Genomic DNA, 16,649 nt, shown 5'->3' with positions numbered 1-16,649 from the left:
CATGGGAGTGGATGAGGATTTTTTATTTACACATTATTTCCACCAACACGCTAATATACAGAGTTCCCTGGAACATGGTTGAGCCCTCCCTGACTTATAGGGGTCAGGGTGCACCCGATGATGAATCATGCCACTATTAGAATGGGTGAGGATTGTATATATATATAAAATTATTATTTTTCCTTTTTAGGTCTCGCCTACGCAGCACGCATGCGCTGCCCGCGCTACGTAGTAGGACCTTTAGCTGTCGCTGTGCTCTTTTTGGAAGCACATGCTCGTGCTTGTGGCGGCATCCACCTTGCGGGAGCGAGCAGGCGATTGCAGTGCCAGCAGTGTGTTTTGCTTTTTCTGTGACAAGCACACATGTGCTTTAAAATAGCAGCATTAGTTATTCACTCGTGCATGGCTATCATTTACTCTGTGTTTTGCTTTTAGTTATTCACTCGTGCACGGCTATCTTTTGCTCTGTGTTTTGCTTTTACTGTGACAAGCACGCGTGTGCTTCAAAATAGCAGCATTAGTTATTCACTCGTGCACGGCTTTCATTTACTCTGTGTTTTGCTTTTACTGTGACAGTTTTCTCATCACTTCTTACCTCGTGCTCTATCTTGCTTTCTTTTTTTTTATCATTCACTCTGTGTTTTGCTTTTACCTTTTCTCGCTATTTGTCTTATATTTCTATTCACCGCATTATTAACTCTATTTTGCTTGCACTCTGTCTCTTGCTTTGTTTTTTATTTTTTTTTAAATCTCACACAGGACAAGGCAACATTGGCTGTTACTTTTTTCCTATCACTTCTTCCCTCTCTCTCTCCCCACGCTTTCTCTCTCTCTCTCTCTCTCTCTCTCTCTCTCTCTCTCTCTCTCTCTCTCTCTCTCTCTCTCTCTTTCTCTGTAATTCTCGCTCTCCTTCATTCTCTCTCCTCTCGCTCTCTCTCTCTCCCCCTTCATTCTCTCTCTCTCTCTCTCTCTCTACTACATTCACTCTCTCTCCCCTTCATTCTCTCTCCCCTTCATTCTCTCTCCCCTTCATTCTCTCTCCCCTTCATTCACTCTCCTCTCGCTCTTTCTTCTCTCTCACTCTCCCACTTGAGCGCCATCTGCCATTCCTTCTTCCATTCTTTCTCTCTTGTATTCGCTCCTCCACTCTCCTCCTCTTTGGCCTGCAGGTTGTAAAAATCTACACAGCAGACAAAGAGCCTCTCGAGCGGTCTCATTAGAGTGCTGTGTAGTTATAACATATAACTTAAAGTTTGTGTCTTTTGCTCAAATCACTAAACTATTTATCAAGCTTTTCCATGCCTATCTATTGTCACACATTATTTGTTACATGGATGCATTTTAAGACAGCAGCATTAGTTATTCCCTTGTGCACGGCTGTCTCCTGAAACAAGCAGCTGTGACAGTTTTCTCATCATTTTTTCCCTCGTGCTCTCTCTTGCTTTCTTTTTCTTTATCATTCACTTTGTGTTTTGCTTTTACCTTTTCTCGCTATTTGTCTTATATTTTTATTCACCGCCTTAGTAACTCTATTATGCTTGCACTCTGTCTCTTGCTTTTTTATTTTATTCTCCCACAGGACAAGGCAACATTAGCTGTTATATTTTTCGCATCACTTTTTCCATTGTGCACTCTCTCTCGTTTTTTCTTTTAACATTCACTTTGTGTTTTGCTTTCACTTTCTCTCGATATTTTTTTATGTTTTTTGTTCCCCTCCTTATTCACTCTATTTGGCTCGCAATTTATCTCTTGCTTTTTTTTTTTTTTAATTCTCCCACAGGACAAGGCAACATTGGCTGATACTTTTTTAGCATCACTTCTTCCCTCTCTCTCACTCTCTCCCCCCACACACACACACACTCTCTCTCTCTCTCTCTCTCTCTCTCTCACTCTCCCCCCTCTCTAATTCTCTCTCTCCTTCATTCTCTCTCCTCTCTCTCTCTCTCTCTCTTCCCCTTCATTCACTCTCTCCCCTTCTTTCTCTCTCTCTCTCTCTCTCCCCTTCTTTCTCTCTCCTCTCACTCTCTCTTTTCTCTCACTCACTCTCCCACTTGAGCTCCATCTGCCATTCCTTCTTCCATTCTTTCTCTCTCGTAGTGGCTCCTCCACTTTCCTCCTCTTTGGCCTGCAGGTTGTAAAAATCTACACCGCACACAAGGAGCCTCTCGAGCGGTCTCATTAGAGTGCTGTGTAGTTATAACATATAACTCAAAGTTTGTGTCTTTTGCTCAAATCACTAAGGTATTTATCAAGCTTTTCCATGCCTATCTATTGTCACACATTATTTGTTACATGGATGCATTTTAAGACACTCCCTGTGTTCCTGCAGCAAGGTCGCCTAACCATTATTTAGTGTTAGTTGTGCAAACATGCAGATAGCGCAGCTTTTCCGCACTTACATTAGAATGCTAAGTTTAGAAGTGTCAGCAGGAAACAGACCAGCGGCACCAGTGTGGCACAAGCCAGACATAGCCATCCTCCTTTATTCCTGTTTCCCCTCAGCGGAGACTTTTGTTTACGATTACTTGCTAACACTTCCATCCCCCATAAGCCTGTCCTCTCTACTTTCAGACCTTTACCACAGTGTTATAAAAGGGGCTTAATTTTAGCCAGAGTATGGGTAAACGCATAGTCATCCAGCACAATATCCTTGGTGCAACAACATCAAGTGTTGCATGGCTAAACACTTATAAGGTCCCAAAGGCGAGACCTATTGGCTATGCCAATGCTTGTTTTAATTACCCATGCTGTCCATATGCTCAGCTGCAGGCCTATAATTCATGAAAGTGTCCTCATATAGTTGTTTAGCACTAATTACACGAAATTGTCCAAACTCTTTCATTCATCTGTTCTTTATTTTCTTGTTATGTTCTTTGGCCTTGGCCAACACATGTTTCGTCGCTTCGGGGAATCAATCCCGCAACTTCATCAGGTCTAAAATACATGGAAATGTACACTTATGCGATTTGATGTATTGATTATCATATACTCATTTATATTAAGGTGACATTCTTGTCGGTTTAAACCTCTATTGATAGTTTGAGAGACATGATTGGCGTGAGTAAAATGATTCTGTAGCAGATGGTGTCCAAATTGTTTGGTGGCAATCCATGCATCAGATAAATTGATAATTGTGCGTCTAAAATCATTTTGACTGTGTAGACAAATTATAAAGAACCATTATATCGTCCTTGTGGACACGATGACCATCGAGATTGTTGTTTGATGTGGCTGTGCATATACATATCTGCTCATGCAATTATCAATTTATTGATGTTTCATCTGTCCCAAAATTATCCAAAAGTGCAACCATAACACAATTTCCTCTATAAAACATGCTCTGTATCGGTCGTTTGATAAACAGACTGATGCCCTTATATTAAGGAATCTCTTGATTATATATTTTTAATTACTTTAGATAAGGATTATCACGATATATGTTTACAGGTATGAACCCATGATGTTTAGGGTTTTGGAAAAGCACTTGACAACTGTAACAATAAAAGAAAGTTGTTTCATACGCATGGGAGCATAGGGCTCTACACAAGCATGTTTTATAGGGGAAACGGTGTTATGGTTGCACTTTTGGATAATTTGGGGGCAGATGAAACATCAATAAATTGATAATTGCATGAGCAAACTACCGTGTGTGGGAGGGCAGAAACTGTTAAACCTACTAGGGAGGAGAGTGATCTCCCAGCCTCTAAGCACTGCAACACACTTTACAGATTTACAATAATATCACACTGGTCTATTGAGCGTCGTATCACTTCTATAAATTCACCCGGAACAGTAGAAACAATTTATAATTCATGAAAGACAGCCAGGAGAATCACTTAAAAGAAACACTATTTTCTGTATTTATCCACGTTTAAAAATAAATGCAGACAGAAAACACATTGTTTTCTGTCTGTATTTATCTGTAAAAATCTGTAATAACGGAAAACAGGGAGCCTTCTGTATAATCTATACTATCACGTCCCTGTAGATCTATATTCTGAAGGCCGCAAGGGCACTCCTGACCTTTGCATGCGGCCCCCTGTTCAAAACGGGCAAGCATTTATTTAGAAGTTATTTGACATGAAAGAAAGCGAGTAACTAGGGTGTCCTGCACAGTTAAGTTTTGGGCTACCTTCATTTTTAAAGACATTCTGCAACAAACGTGTAAAATATGAAAAAGTCTCTTAAAAAATTTCTAAAATGTCTTTTATTTACATGCAGAACTGTTTCATCTTAGTAATAGTAGTACATCAGACTAAGGGCTTGATTTAGATATCGGCAGACGGGTTACTCCGTCACAACGGATACGGATAGCCTGTCCGCTGAAATCGGAATCCTACAGGACGTTATGGTATTTAGATTTTGACCAACGGGACTTAGTAACCCATCCGCCAATATCTAAATCAGGCTCTAAATCAGTGCAAGTATTTTTTATTTTTTTTTAACACTTTTCAAACATGAATTCTGAAATGTTCATGCTTCCTCCCACCCTGACAATGTCAATAGTGAACTATAGCAAGTCAGTTATGTGCACCCTTTGGATGGCCTGGGTTGCTATTACACATGGACAACATTTTAGTAAAATCAAATGTTGAAGACATTCTCGTACAGTGAACATCCTAAAGGTATGTATTTTAAGATCATAATATATGTAATAATAAATAAGAAGCATTGGCAAAGCCAATAGATTTCACCAACGTAAAATCTATTGTCTTTGTCAATGTTTTTGGTACATGTTGCAGATGACTATAATAAAGATATGAAATAACTGAAAGAGCTGTCGACTTGGGGAATCAGGTTCGAGTCTCGGCATCGGCTCAACACCCTGTGATCCTGGCTAAATCATGTAATCTCCCCAGTGCCATAAAAAAGTGTCTGTGTGCAATATAACTGGTGTTCTTATAAAACGCTGAAAATCATGATAGAACTTTTAAGTGCTTTTTTAAACAGCTACTCATAATGTGAAAAATGGTGATTCGAACACTTTTAAGGTGTGCCACTCTCCTAGGTGAGGAGAAGAGGAAGCCTGTAAGGGAGGAAGTCTGTGAAGGGATTGAGGAAGGGTCAGGAGCGCAGCGATGGAGGAGGCGGAGCTCACACTGCGCCACAGGGAGCACTGGGACGGCAGACGGTCGGTAGGGAGAGAGCAGATATCAGTTAGAGTTGATTCAGAGTTTTGGGTAGTAGTAAAATAGAGCAAGAATCAGTGTTCAGTAGGTTTCCTAGATCTTCTGGCCCTAGGCTCACTGCACCTGCTGCCCCATTCAAATCATGGCAATAGTGCCTGCAAGGTAACTGCACTTGTGACTGCTTATTCAGTAGTAATCTACAGCAATAATCTGTGTTCAGTGGGCTTCCTAGACCTTCTGTCCGCTGTGCCACTGCACCTGCTGCCCCATTCAAATCATGACAATAGTGCCTGCAAGGTAACTGCTCTTGTGACTGCTTGTTTATTAGTAAAATATGGCAATAATCAGTGTTCAGTGGGTTTCTAAGAGCTTTTGGCCCCTGTGCCACTTCACCTGCTGCACCGGTCAAATCATTGCCCTAGTGCTTGCAAGGTAATTGCACTTGTGACTGCTTGTTTAGTAGTAAAATTGAGCAATACTCAGTGTTCAGTAGGTACCTGAGACCTTGACGTCCTTGATCCACTGCACCTGCTGCACCATTCAAATCATGACCCTAGCGCCTGCATGGGCAAATGAGAAAATTGTTCATATCCAGTAATATATGTGTTCGGAAAAATGCACAGTTGCAGACAGAATACATATTTATTGTGTAGCTAAACTTAAACACAACCGCTTTCATAAAGCATATGACTAATCAACAAAGTGAAAACCAAGCATTGTTAAATTGTTACAATTTGGCTGGCTCTTTCCTGTGAAAAGATCTTATTCTGTGCTGGACAGTGAATTTTCCATAAACAGTGTATATTGCCCAAGATCACCATATGTTCGGCTGATGCTGAAACTGAAATGCAGTGTTGTATTTTATTCCTTAAAAGGCAGTTTCATAAATTAAATGGACTCACCAGAGAAGAGGAATTTTGCAAAAAAATTGTTAAATATGAAAAAGTCTCTGCAAAGATTCCCAAAAAGTATTTCATTCACATGCAGAACTGTTTTATCTTAGTAATACTAGTACATCAGGCTAAATCAGTGCGGTTTGCAAGTGCCCTTCCGAACTTTGCATGCGGTCCCCTGTTAAAAACAGGCAAGCATTTATTTACAAGTTAATCCACTTGAAAGAAAGCAAGTAACTAGTATGTAAGTAACACTTTTCAAACATGATTTTAGAAACGTTCATGCTTCCACCCACTCTGACCATGCTAATAATGAACTTCATGCCCCACAAATGAAAAGCAAATGTACTGTGCAGCTGAATAACGAGATACCTTTTGATATGACTATGTCTCAAATAAAAAAAGGTACAAGCAGGCTCCATGGAGAAAGTATTCTGCATTCCTCTTTCCTGTAAACGCTCTCACCTTGAAATCAGTGGAAAGCAAAATAAACACCATGCTCCCTGGAAGACACAGCTTGACATTTGATCTCAGTCTTTGAATGCCTAGCAAATGTGATGACATAAGATCAAGATGTACAGGCCTGGCTATTACAGAAAACAAGTTCATGGGAGAGTACTGTAAACACAGCTTTGGTGTTGTGAGGTACAAACTCAATCTAACAGCCTAAAGCAAAAAAAACAAGCAAATTGATAGCCAGAAAATGTGAGTTGCAAACCACAAAGCCAATGGTAAGCAACAGGCAGAATGCATTCCCAGGTCAACTTTCTGAAGCTCCCCAAGATATCTTTTGTATACCTCACAGCTGCACTGTCTGATTGGCTGCGACATAAAAACGGCCCAATATACCACAAGGCAGGCCCGCAAACAGCCAAATAAAACTGCCCACACACTGACCTGTCAGGACAGCACTTTGAGCACTTCCTGATTGCCATATAGGCAACTCTGACCCTGATAGCACCTGATGCACACACATTGAAAGGCATTTTGAAGAGGTTGCTCCCCGTGTGCCTGTATAGAGCATAGTTCCTTTGGCTGTGACTAGGCTGCTACAAATAACAATGACTTATGATTTAACAGCCACTTCTCAATATGTGGAAAACTGGTATTTTCAGTGTATTGATGTTTAATATCACCCAAGTTAGAATGGTGTCAGAACTCACATATTCATTTAATCAACCAGCTAAACATTCCCCTCAGTGAGTTAAGTACCCGCTCCAGAGATCTGTCACTTTAACCTGCATGTCACTCATGCCTTAAATGTACATATTCTGTGACCGGTGAAAGCTTGTACCAGTCTTCCCTGCTGGAACTGTTATGGTGGGAATGAAAGATTGCACTTTCAGCCTTCTGTGAAATGCTAATGTCCCTGCTGCTTGAAGGGGTGTGTGTCTACCTCTTTGAAGTGGCTGGATGCATTGCCATTGGTGTAGATGAGTCCTCGAAGTACTCCTGACCGGCAAACAGGATTATCGCCCGATGAAATTCTCATGGGCCGAGCTATGAGAGTACCTACTGTGTCTGTTTATGCACTTACGAATATCATAAATGATATGATTCTTAACTACTGCAAAGAGCTGGCTGATGTGGTGCACTCTGTCTCTGATCAGGTTGGAGCTGTTGCTGCTCTCCCGTACCAGGAGCAGTGTCATGACCTTTGTCCAGGAGACTGGGTGCTCTTAAAAAAAACATGTTTGGAAGTTGTGCCTAGAGCCCCACTGGAAGAGACCCTTCCAGGTGATCCTTTTGACTAACACAGCTGTGAAGTGTGGTGGACTGCCTACCTGGAGGCATGCATTGCATACTCAGTGAGTGAGATGTCTGCAGGAGAAAGTGACAATGCCTGTCTCTGATCCACAAACACAGCTTTTAGATCACCTCAAAGGAGCAGAGGGGGGTGAAGAGAGTGATCAAAAGCCTCAGAGTCCATATGTGGTTCAAGATCCTAAATTGAGTTTAATTGAGGCGAGTCCTCAGCCCGTAGTGTAGTGAGTACGTCTGAAGTCACTAAACAGGACCAGCGACATGCACAAGTGGTTGCCAATATTGATCCTGGCGAACGGCTGAGTGGTCTAACCAGAGGGAGCCGAGAAGGAAACAAGTGGCCAAATGGCCGAGGGTGATTGAGACCGAGCTTGTCTGCCGAGCTCATACACTGAACTGTCGCCAAAGAAACTGACTCAGGAGTTCAAAAGGAGCAAGAGTGCCTTGCAGGAGATATTCTGCCTTTGAGTGGACTTATTACACAACTAGTGAACTTGATCAGGTCATCTATAATGTGGGTGGTATAAGTGCAGTACCAATCTGTGATTTCGGATGCCAAAAATAAGAAGCTTGTGTCACTGGATTGATGTACAACAAACAAAATGAACTGTGTATATCAATTGATTTTTGTTGATCTCAACTGTCTAAAGTCTGATGGACTTTTGCTTTACTGAATTACGAAGATTTCCTAGTGCCAAAACTGTTATAGAAGAGTAGAGTTATCAATATAAGGGAAAGTGGAGTAGGGCTAGGGATGTCTCACGAAGATTACTGTACACAAGTTAATCTCATCATCTCACTGAAGATAATTTTTGCACAAGTAGAAACATTGCAGAGTTTCTAAATCTGCTTGCTGCTAACTCTAATTTTATAGGTCTGGTTCTAGAGAAGTCATGGGTGTCCTCACCCCTGATCAGTGTAGGTTAATAGTAGGTGGAGTATTAATAGTTGCTATCATATTCATGGCTGCTTTGCTTATAGGGTTAAGTTTCACAGTAGACACTGGGCCCATTAGATCTACACCTACTCCAGTAACCATGCATCACCTATACACAGTTTTGATTTTAAGCTATTACACAAGAATGCTTCAAATGGGGATTTTTCAACAAACACATATTTCAGATTGCTTTAAGAGAATAAAGACTCAATGGGTGCCAAGGATTGTTATGTCTGCACACAGTTGCCTACTTCAGTAGCTGAGGGTATCACTTATTATCACATTCTCCTTACCTATGGTGTCTCTTGTAGCATGTTGCTTACCCTTTTGTACCGAAAGGGTCACTTTGCGTATTATTCTCCAAACTATGACTTAGTCATTTCAGAGGTTCCTTTGTATAAACATTTGAACCCCCATCCAAATGCCACAGAAATGGAGACAGTTTGGAGTTTCTGTAGGTCCACAACTGAGGTTGACACTGCCCTTGTCTATAGACAGAAATTAACTTGTTCATTGATTCCAATTGAAAAGAAACTTGTTGATGAATTAGAGGATAGAAGAAGGATCATTGAGGGGTGGGCATGTTCTCCATGCAGGCTGTAATGAAGCCTGCATGGAGAACGAGGAAAGTGTGCATGACTGGTTTGGGCGGCCCAAGAGGGCCAACCAAACAGTCACTACACACTTAGGAATGGGCAAACCACTCCTCCCCTGCTCCGAGAGCAGAGCAGCAACACCCACCCGCAAAGAAGCTATTATTGTTTTATGTTTCTAATTGGCACTGCTTAAAAGCAGTGGGGCGACAATCCTCCATCCTGGTGGAGGAGCGGACACTGATTTGGACCTGATTGTACCAGTGATCCTTTGAATTGTAATGGTACTCTCCAAAGGGGGATTAGGGCACATGGATAGACACAGTGTGCTCTGTCTAGCAGTTTTCACATACTTTAAAATTCAGTCTCTGTAGGAAGGTGGAGTATTATGTGGTGATACTTGTTAGGCTTCCCCATGCAATACTTTCACAGACCCAAAAGATGGTCCTTGGATTTCCAATAATAGATCCTTATCTCAATCCTGGTAGTGTGACAAAGAACAGTCAGGCTTTACTAAGGGAACATGTGTTAAGCATTTCAGAGTACCAACATGGACGATAAGTAATTAATTCAACTCAAACTAAATTCAACACCAATTTACAAAAAGAAGGCAGATTTTTATATTCATTTAGACACCAAAAAAACGTGATTAGATACATATAACTGTAGTTATGGATTTTAGAAGAAAACATAAATCACAGCAATTCAATACTGCAGAACTTGTGCATTGTGGTCAATAGGAAAAAGTGATAGTGACAACTGGTCACTTGCAGGTCGAGTTGCGTGGAACCCAAGGAGGGTGAAGGTGATGCAGGTCCAAGGACTAAGCCACAAAAGTCAGTTCAATTTTACCTGGCCCGTAGAGCATGGATGCAGAGTTGTCCTGGCTGTCCATGGTGCTGAATGGAAGCTGTGGGAGAGCTGCTTTTACCGTTTACAAAGTGCAAACAGGGTGCAAAATCTCAGCAACGTGGCTGCTGCTGATGTTGGAATATAGATGTATGGAGGTCCCTCTAGATGCAGCATCAATTGAAGGGGTCAGTTGCCGGACTGGCGACCAACATGACTTGGCAACAGTAAGCACAGCAGATGGTTACTTCGACGTCCAGAGGTCCCGGGAAACACGGTAGCTGCCTGAAACTTCATGGAGAGCATGACTACAGTTCCCACAATGCACTAGACCATCTGGATTTGGGGGATTTCTTGGAGGGCCGGATGGCCAGCAATTCTTTTGATCTGGTGCATTGTTTTACCTGCAATTTGCAGGGGACTAGTGTCACTAGTCTACGGGAGTCTGAGGTTACTTCTAGCTCTTGCAGGGTTCCTCTGTCTGGGTGAACTGAGCTTTAGCCTAGGACGAGTCTCAGTCATGTAGTTCCAGGAGTGTTGCCACAGGAACAGAGTATTTCTCTTTTGGTTTTTGCAAGTTTGGTTGTTGCAGTCCTGGGTCTCCTCTTTGGCCTCTTTGATGCAGGTTGGTTCAGAACTGAGGTTTTTGTGTCAGGGTAGCCCTTAAATCCTAGATTTAGGGGTCTTAGGGGTGTAGGTGCAAGTGGCCAATGAGCTACTAGCCCCGGTGGCTAATTCACCCCTGAGATAACCACATCCGGGGTTGTAGGTCACCTTTTCTACCCTGAACCCACTATTCTACCACTTTTAAAAATGACAGAAGTCTTCCTTAGCTGTACAGACCAGGTGGCCCACCCTAGAGGTGTGGCTAGCCTTCTGGGGCTGTACACCTCCTGAATACCTAATTTTCTCACCTGGGAGAGTTCACACCTCCAGGCATGGGTCAGGTTCCTGTTTTGGTTCTCGCAACCTTGGGCTGTCTGCCAGAGCACAGAAAAGGCTGGAGCAACCAGGTGGGCAACCTATAAGGTAGCCCCCTGGGTGCATGCTGCATCATCCACGACACAACATTCATGTCAGGGGTGACGAGGCACATTGTTTGATAGCAAACATGACATATTTAGGCGAAACCACAATGGAGTTGCCAACCTTGGGTTTGCCCGGGTGCCAGCCCATGTTATTCTATGGACCATCCATCACTTATAGTGTTCTTTAATGGTAAAGGCAATATAGGGACATATAAGCTTGCATTATCATTTTATGTTTCTACTTGGCATTACTTAAAAGCAGTGGGGCAAACCTCCACCGCCATAGCGGAGGAGCCACCACTGGGTAGTAGACTTGTATGGTTAAAACATAACTATAAAGCAGTGATAGCTACATAAGATTGTTCTAACAGGGCAATTTAAGGTTTAAACAGTTTAAAAAAATATTAAATAAATAAAATAAGAGACAATGTACAATACAGGAATCAGGTGGGCACAGTGAGCAAATAGGAGGAGGGTAGTTGAAGAGGGCTGTTAGGAAGTGATATCCAGAAGGCACCACATTCATGGGGTCGAGTGGGAGAAGATCAGGTAGGCAGAGACGGGCATTGGGCAGATTTCAGCTATAAGGGTCTAATAGTGGAGTGCTCCATAGAGAGTACAGACCATGTGTGGGTATATTGCGGCATAGTGCTGTTTGAAACCATGGGTCTTCAGCTCCTTCTGAAAGTGGAGAAGTGAAGGGTCTTGGCAAATGAGATGTCATTGTAAGCTCTGGATTCATAGCAGGAGAAGGCTTGGTGTTTTCTCTTTTCCTTCTTGCTTTTGCTTCTGTTCAGGCTAGTCATGCCATGCTACGTGTTGATTGTCAGTTATGTTGGAGTGTTGCCATTGCCTGCCATGTAGATGATGCAGCAGGTCTTGAATGTGATGTGTCTGGGTAGAGGTAGCCATTGGAGTTCGGTCAGTGATGTGTGATTCTGTTGTGTTAATAAAACGCTGTAACAAGATGTGCGTCCGCAGGTAGGACAATCTTCAAAGGTGTGAGGTTGGACTCTGGGATGCTGGCCAGCAGGGCTACGCCGAATAGTAAATACATTAGTAAATGATTCATTTTTTTTTATTTTTTCAATTTGGAAAGATTTTAATGTGTAGAAGCTTGATACCTATGTCATAAACGTTTAATGTTTTATTGTGCTCTGATACAGAGCAAGTTTTGTCTCCTTTTATATATCTTTATTGATCTTTTGTACAGGCAAACACCATAAATAGTGACATGTGCCAGATCAATGTGCATACAATGCCAATTGTTCACACTCCAAATATGATCGGCCGTATCCCAAATACAGCCGCATCAAGCTTCATCCGAGTTCGGACATCTCCCCCCTTGTATCTTATATTTGATGTCTTGATCCTGAACACTCTCGCAGATCTCTGCTGTGGCGCATGCTCCCCAGGCTTATGTACTATGGATCAGCCAACCTAACTCCCTCCCGCACCCCCCTTCCCCAGCACAATTCAATCCCCCACCCCCCCATCCATGTCTAGTGTGACCTCCCTGTTGATGTACCCTATTGGACCTAGCGTCTCTACTCCTTCGTAACCCACTCCAACAGTACTGTGCTACCCTGCCTCTCTCATCTCCTCTGTATTGTTTCTCTCATGTCTTGATTGTATACTCCCCCCTGCTACATCTCTGTCTGCTCCGTCTGTTCCCCCGGCTACCAACTCCGCCACCATTGCTCTCCAAGCCTGTACATCATCTTCTAGTTTCTCCTCGCAGCTGGTCTGCTGTATTCGGACCACCTCAGTGGTCGCCCATTCCTTCATGTCCCTTACCCATTGTGACAAGCTGGGCGAACGTCGACTCATCCATGATATGGCTATCCGCCGCTTTGCGAGTGCCAGCCCCAAAAGGACTAGCTTCCGACTGAGGTTCTTACTTTTAGGTAGAGGCAACAGTCCCAGCAACACCACCCAGACCTCTCCTGCTATCACCCAACTTGTTGCACCCCTCAATGCCTCCAGATTAGTAAATGATTCATATGTAAGTGGGCAGGGTAGGTGTCGAATGATATCCCCAACATCATGACTGAAGAACATTCTAATATATACACAACAATGTTTAAAGACACATATAACTGAAAATCGAACATAATAACAATAATACCCCCATACTTCAGTCGGACTGGAGCAGAAAATAGGCTGCAGACCAAAATGAAAGTGGCCCACATTTATGAACTGGGGAGTAAAAAAACGGAGTCCAGCATTTGTAAAGCGAGAAACTTAGGAATTTGTTCAGACATGCTGTCTGAGTGTTCTTTGAGTGGTGGGGAACTGCAGGCATTTTTGCTTGGCCATGGCCAATCTGTGAGGAAATATTAGAGAAATGCGGCAGTGAAATTCACCGTACCCCTTCTCTATCAGACAGATATACACATTGACACATCTCTGATCTTTTACCCACAAAGCTCAATTGGTCTATCCACGCTGCATGCGATGAGATAACAGCATCCACAGCCTGCACACTGCTGCTACCTATTGCCACCTTGTCTTCATTTAAATCTGTTTACAGCACCACCCCACCTCTCCATAAAAGCGGCCCTTACACAGAGATAAAACTGGCTCAGACACTGACCTGTCACACTGGTCCATTTACCACTGCCAGGCTGCCTCATAGTCCAGTTCGACCCTGAATATGGACATCTCTTCTCTTGAAATTACCATTAAAAATCACCACCCTAGGCTACCCTCTCCCAAGCGAGAGGCCAGAATCTCTCTCATGTGGTACTTTAGCCAATAGAGTGCACCCCTGATTTCTTCTCACATACAAAGTCTGACTAAACTCTGTGATCTTTTGCTTTTTTCAAAGGTACTTGGAATCTTTCCCTCAAGCCCGAAAAAGATATATCGAGGGAAGTTTGCAGGTAAGGTGCTACACTCCCACCCAAAGCAGAGGTGGACCAAGGTTCACACCCTTGTGACGTATTATCTGTTTTCTGCAATGTTGACCACATGTGATATCAAAAACTGAAGTTGCTGCTTCTTCATTGGCATGCTTTTATTCTTCTTAAGTGCATAAAAGTAATGTAAATTTCAGGAGCGGGGTGGACGGGGGTAGAGATCCCGGGTGGAGGGGGTGGATGGAGAACGACAGAGACAAAGAAAAAAAAGAAAAAATAACTTACCTGCCATCCTTCAGCATCACTCTGTTCTGCTCCTCTCCTCTCCAGTGCAGGCAGGCACAGGCTCCTAGATTGCCCTGCGGCCAATCCTGAAGCTTCTCTCATGCATAAAAGCAGCTTCAAGATTGGCCTGAGTGCAGTGAATTTACGCTCCCAGACAGAATGGGAGTCTGTGCCTGCTCTCTTCAACCTGGCAAAGCAGCTCGGGTTGGAAAGAGCTTCAGTGTGCATGACTGGTTGGCCGGCCTGAGACAGCTCGCCAAACCGTCATGCGCACGGATAACAGTGCCCACCACTCCGCCTCCAGTACTGTCATCCCCCTGACCCCGCCCCCAAGACTCAGCACAAGAAAAATAAAACGTGTTTTAAACCTATTTTATTGTCATTTTATTTTCCATGTTTTTGTGGGTGCTGGTGGGGTGTGGGGGGGTTGACAATGCTCCGCCATAGCCGAGGAGCCGTTGCTGGTAAATTTCAAGTGGGATAAAGTTAAGATTTCTCAATTTTCTGTACAAGCACTGAAGCAGGAATTGAAATATGAATTGTAATTTTGGCATCCCTCAACAGACTTTTTCACATTGTTTTGGTAATTTCAAGTTTTGAGGAGATTAGCAAGGTGTGCTCAAGTTCAAGATTCAGTTTCACTGGGAGAGCTCTATTGGCGTCAGTACGAGTGCCCAAGAAAGGGGGTGGGGTGGGAGAGACAGAGAGGAGAGATGGCAGGGGTTTAATCCCTCACCTCCAGTGTTAAATATATCAAGTGTCCCAGTAACTCCAGGGAAAAATCAATCAGGATTTATAAAGCTCGGCAAACCACCTGTGAGATTCTCAAGGCGCTGGAGTTGCTAGCTGCTTCGAGGAGATCTGTTCACTCGAACAGCCAGGTCTTGAGTACTTTCCTGAATTCCTGGAGCAATGAGGCGGCCCTGAGGTGTTTGGGAAGATCGTTCCAAATGAGGAATTACTGGGGGAATCTGTAACTCTGGGTCTGATTTCCTTGAGTATTTCCTCTTTCTCACCCTCCGTTTTTCCCAGAGATTTCAGATGCTTTCAGCAGTCAAAATCTATGGGAAATGTGACAGGCCCCCCGTAACTTTGCTGGCTAAACAGATTACAGCCCCATCAGGGGGTCTCTCCTAATGAGGGCCTGTGTGGTATAGCAGAAATGGTAACGGTGAGAGGGAAGCTTTTCAGGTTTGAGGTGCACTAGAAAGGGTAACTGAGTGGTTTGGGCTACCATTTAAGGGCACTGAAAGAGCTGTTTTGGGTGTCTTTCTGTTATGTGTCGGAGAGTGCTGCTAGTCATGATCGAAGCGTTTGAAAGAGCTGTTTTGGGTGTCTTTCTGTTATGTGTCGGAGAGTGCTGCTAGTCGTGATCGAAGCGTTTGATGGAGCTGTATTTGCTGTCCTAGTATAAGAATAGCAGGAAGTGCTGTAGGGCAGCGTTAAGGAGCTCGGATAGAGCTGTGTCCTAGTTTTGGGATTACAGAGTTGTCTAGGTCAGGATTGAGGTGCTTTGTCATGACTGTGACCCGGTACTGAACTCACTCTGGATACTGCAGAAAGATTGAGGTGCATTCACAGAGGTATTTAATTATTTCTGAGTTGCAGTACCGGGGCTGGGGGTGTGCATGCTATGAAGCAATAGTAACAACAAGTCGTGTTTCTACTTCTTGCTTCCTCATCAACCCCCGTCCTGTTGGGATTCAAACTTGTGACTTCCAAATTTGCCACAGATCTCAACAACGAGTGTTTAATTCACTGAAATATCTTACCAGTGTATGGTTGGGCTGTTCTATAAAAATAATATACTAGAAAAAATGTATCCGAACCCACTCCTAGGCAGGATTCTGATGTATGAATGAGTTTTGGGGTCTTATAGCCCGTGATTCCGGATTTAAAGCGTCGAAACATCGTTTTACTGTTTCCAAAAACACTCTTACAATTTGGAATAAGTCTTTCCGCCTCATAAAAGGGCGCTTGCAAAATGTTCTGAATTGCAAATAACAGAGGTATTTCCACTCCTATTTGTAATTTTCTATGGGATATCGCAAACCATTAAACAGATACCAACACCTCAAAATGTGAGGCATCATGTGGGGGCGGAAGCTGTCCCCATTGGACAGTTCCTACTTTGGGAATGGTGTATGTGACCTCTGGGCCAGGGGGTTGATGGATTGTTAGGTCCACTACCAGAAAATGTTTTCCCAAATGGAAAATAAACAATGTTTTTCGAAGTACGAGTAGAGAGATAGAGGGTTGCTTTTCCTTGCAGCCCTCCATCCCTGCATTCACAGCCAATCACAGGGGGTT

General features: G+C 43.2%; 1 protein-coding gene across 1 annotated transcript in view; it reads left to right on the top strand.

Annotated features, from left to right (window-relative positions):
• MFHAS1 (multifunctional ROCO family signaling regulator 1) overlaps positions 1–16,649 on the top strand; it is a 571,050-nt gene that overhangs the window by 434,036 nt on the left and 120,365 nt on the right. Inside the window, exon 4 of the mRNA XM_085643040.1 lies at positions 14,024–14,078. Coding sequence (XP_085499166.1) covers positions 14,024–14,078 — 55 coding nt within the window. The remainder of the gene's footprint in view (positions 1–14,023; positions 14,079–16,649) is intronic.

This window comes from Triturus cristatus, chromosome 2_2, assembly GCF_964204655.1.
Source record: "Triturus cristatus chromosome 2_2, aTriCri1.1, whole genome shotgun sequence".
Lineage (NCBI taxonomy): Eukaryota > Metazoa > Chordata > Amphibia > Caudata > Salamandridae > Triturus > Triturus cristatus.
The sequence above is the reverse complement of the archived record's forward strand: the minus strand, read 5'-3'. Positions and strand labels throughout refer to the sequence as shown.